Here is a 3,684-nt window from a genome sequence, read left to right as displayed (position 1 = left end):
ATCTTTCTCCCGCGGAGCAGCTGGTAGTTTCGAACCGCTGACCTTAAGGTTCGCAGCCCGATTCGTAACCACTACGCTACCAGAGCTCCTTACGGATGGGCTTTATAGCAAAGCTCTGCTCTGCTGCATTTTTTCTGGATCTGGATTTTGCATCTGGCTTGTTACCTGACCTCTAGTTTTTTTGGATTTGAGTTTGCTGTACTACCTATTGAAGCTGGTTGTCATTAGCTTCTGAAGTCTGTAAAGTGGTCGCCTGCCATCTTGCCAGCCTCAGAAACCCTATAGAGCAGTTCTACCCTGTCCTAGGTGTCTTGGTGTGGCTCTGTGGGTTAATGCACTGGTCTGCAAAGTCTCTTTGAACTGCAAGGTCGGCAGTTCAAGCTCACCAGCTGCTCCTTGGAAACCCTATACAGGGTCACTATGGGTCAGAATTGACTGGAAGGCACTTAATAACAACAACAACCCTATCCTATAGGATTACTATGAGTTTAATCGACTCAGAGGAAATGGCTTTGACTGGTAAAATGAATTCCTTGATGTGGCCTTTTGCCTTAGTTCTTTGGAAAAACTGTTTGAAATATATAGTTCCCCCCTCCCCCTTTGCCCTAATTCTCTACCCCAGAGGGCTGGTTACTTTTGTTCAGGTTGGTAGACATTTCCTGGGTAAACTGTAAACAATTTTACTTTTGATATTGTTTTGTCTGGTTCTAGACTGTAACCTGCCTTGTAACTGGTACGCACCTTGTAGGATTTGGTCCATAGACTGTGCAAATGAAGTATCAGTAGTCTAGTATGCAAATGAAGTGTTTGTGGCCTACCAAGATGTGATTGGTCAGTTTGTGCCCCACCCCCTGGGAGAGGCCATGCCTTGAAATGAATAAGAAGTTGTATATATAAGCAGTCAGGCACCATAGAGGTTTTTGAGACAGAAAGAAGCAGGAAGTAGAAAGAAGAAAGAAGAGAGAAGCAGAGAGAAACAAGAGGCAAGGAACCTCCTAAAAGAGCTGTAACCCTAAAGACAGAGAAACCCAGAATTAGCACTGTGACAGACTCAATGAGCTAAGTGGAGCTTGACCTCAAGGGGCCTGAAATGAAGAAGGGAGGCATTGACTAAATGCTTCCTGATTCCAATCCTGAGTTGTTGTACCTTGCTCCTCAGTGAACTACTTTACTGTAAATATGATCTGTCTGTTCTACATGGCCATTGTAACAAATGAACCAACCCAGAAGCAGAGAGTGTGGTGGGAGGAATGGCTGGTGTCAGAACTGATAAAAGATTGGAGGTAGAGGTTTGTCTGACCTTCACCTCAAAGAAATCACCTTTGGACTATTCCTGGTCACTATTGCCCCTGAAGTTAGACAGGTTCTGACACTACCGCTGCTTCCACTAGTCCTATTTTATGGTTTGATATGGGTTTGGGTGTATCATTACGTTGTTCTTACTCCATTGAAGTTGGAAGAGGATTTAAAAAATCCAAAACCCAGGATGGCTAGGATATGAGAAGCACAATTACTCTCATTTCCATAGGATTCTCTCAGTCATGGGAGTTTCCAGATTAACCATTTCATTGTCCTGGTGAGAGAGACTCCCCTTCACCTGATAGGTTGGTTGTCCGGACCCACATCTGTAAAGCCCATTTTCTTCAGTCTGTAGGACCGGTAGCTCTCATAGTGCCGCGTGTGGGTCTGCTCTTTCAGGTCCTCCATGTTAGTACACAGCAGCAGGTCTCGCAGCTTCACAAAATCACAGTGGCTTTCATTTTCCACTAGACAGAAACACAAACAAGCAGCAGCTGCCATTACAAATGCCTGGCACTCAGTAAAACTCGTGAATTGAATAAACTCATGAAAGACACATTTAAAATAGCAAACAGCTAAGTAACCAATCTGATATTGTTGTTGTTGTTAAGTGTTATCAAGTCAGTTCCAACTCATAGTGACCCTGTATGGGGTTTCTGAGGAGCAGCTGGTGTGTTTGAACTGTCGACCTTGCAGTTAGCAATCCTCTGCTTGTCGTACAGCTCAAGGTCTGTTTGAACCACAAGACTGGTGGTTCAGACTCACCAGTTGCTCCTTGGAAACCCTGTACAGGGTCTCTATGAATCAGAACCGACTCAGTGGCACTTCACAACAATTCCCATACATTGGAGTCCTGGTGTGATGCTATAGAGTAAACACTAGACCACAAGGGTGATTTGAACTGTAAGGATGGTGGTTCAAAATTTTTTCATTTCAAATATGTTAATTTTTTGAATAACAGTATTTAGAAATCAGCGTAACCCCAAAGCAAACCCAGTGCCATCGAGTAGATTCTGACTTACAGAGAACATGCAGGACAGAACAAAACTGATCCATAAGGTTTCCGAACAGTAGTTTACCAGCTGCTCCTCAGAAACCCCATACAGGGTCACTGTGAGTCAGAGCAGACTCAATGGCACTAAACAACAACAACAATTCCCACGCATTAGAATCCTAGTGTGGCGCTGTAGGATAAGCATTGTACCACAAGGTCAGTGGTTCAAAGCTCACCAGTCTGTAGGATAAGCACTGGACTGCGATCTACAAGGTCAGTAGTTCAAACCCACCTAGCCACTCCTCAGAAACTATATAAGATCTCTATGAGTCTAAACCAACTTCACAGCACTTAACAACTATTCCCATGAAAGCTGAAAAACTCCCAGAATCCTTTTTTCAAGGAGATAGGGCTTTGAGAATGATCTCCCCATCTCCTTACTTCTTACAAGTAATAAAACGTTGCTGTGCTTAAATCTGTATAACTTTTAAGTTATTCTTAACTTGAGAGCAGGCAATGAACCCATTGAGTTTGCCAGCAGAAATGCCCCATAGGATTTCCAAGACTTCACATCTTTACCCATGTCTGCGTTCGAACCACAGAGCTTTTGGTTAGCAGCCAAATACTTAACCACTGCATCACCAGGGATCCTTAGATTTATTTAAGGGTCAGGAAATGTGCTTTAAATTTATTAAGTCAATGAATAAATAGAAACTGGCTGAGTCACTCATTGAGCCCTGGTGGAGCTATAGGATAAGCAGTACAGGATTGGCAGTACAAACCCATCAGGCGTTCTGCTCCCGTAAAGATTTACCGACTTGGAAACCCAATACAGGGTCCTATGAGTCAGAATTGACTTGGTGGCATATGGGTTTGGTTTGGTTTTTGATTTATAGGTTTTCTTTAGTATTTTTCATTTTAATTAGCATTTTACAAGTTATCCTCAAGATAGTTCATACAGCGCTAACAAAGCATGTTGTAATTTCATCAAAGCAAGTTCTGTGAATATATAGTCTTTTACAACTATGCATGCTCTGCTTACCAAATTCTAGTTGTACAGTACCATCTTTGAGTCTGCTCTAGGCGATATTCAAAATCAACCAATAAATTCACATGACTCTATGCTATGTTTGCCATGTCCAGAAGACAAAACACAATATATGCTGACCAAATTCTATAAAGGGTATGATTCATAAAATGCTACGTTTTAAGTGTTGTTCAAAAAATTTTCGTTTCTAATATGTTAATTTTTAAAATAACAACATTTAGAAAATCAGAGCAACCCCAAACCAAACCCAGTGCCATCAAATTGAATCTGATTTATAGGGACCCTACAAGATGGAGAAAGGAGCTCTGGTAGCGTAGTGTTTATGAATTGGGCTGTGAACCAC

At 42.1% G+C, this 3,684-nt stretch overlaps 1 protein-coding gene across 1 annotated transcript in view; it reads right to left on the bottom strand.

The window, feature by feature from the left end:
• The window catches only part of SEPT14 (septin 14), a 39,475-nt gene that overhangs the window by 6,607 nt on the left and 29,184 nt on the right, over positions 1-3,684 (bottom strand). The window contains exon 7 of the mRNA XM_006859733.1: positions 1,598-1,766. Coding sequence (XP_006859795.1) covers positions 1,598-1,766 — 169 coding nt within the window. The remainder of the gene's footprint in view (positions 1-1,597; positions 1,767-3,684) is intronic.

Source organism: Chrysochloris asiatica, unplaced genomic scaffold (assembly GCF_000296735.1).
Source record: "Chrysochloris asiatica unplaced genomic scaffold, ChrAsi1.0 scaffold00034, whole genome shotgun sequence".
In the NCBI taxonomy this organism is placed as follows: domain Eukaryota; kingdom Metazoa; phylum Chordata; class Mammalia; order Afrosoricida; family Chrysochloridae; genus Chrysochloris; species Chrysochloris asiatica.
The sequence above is the reverse complement of the archived record's forward strand: the minus strand, read 5'-3'. Positions and strand labels throughout refer to the sequence as shown.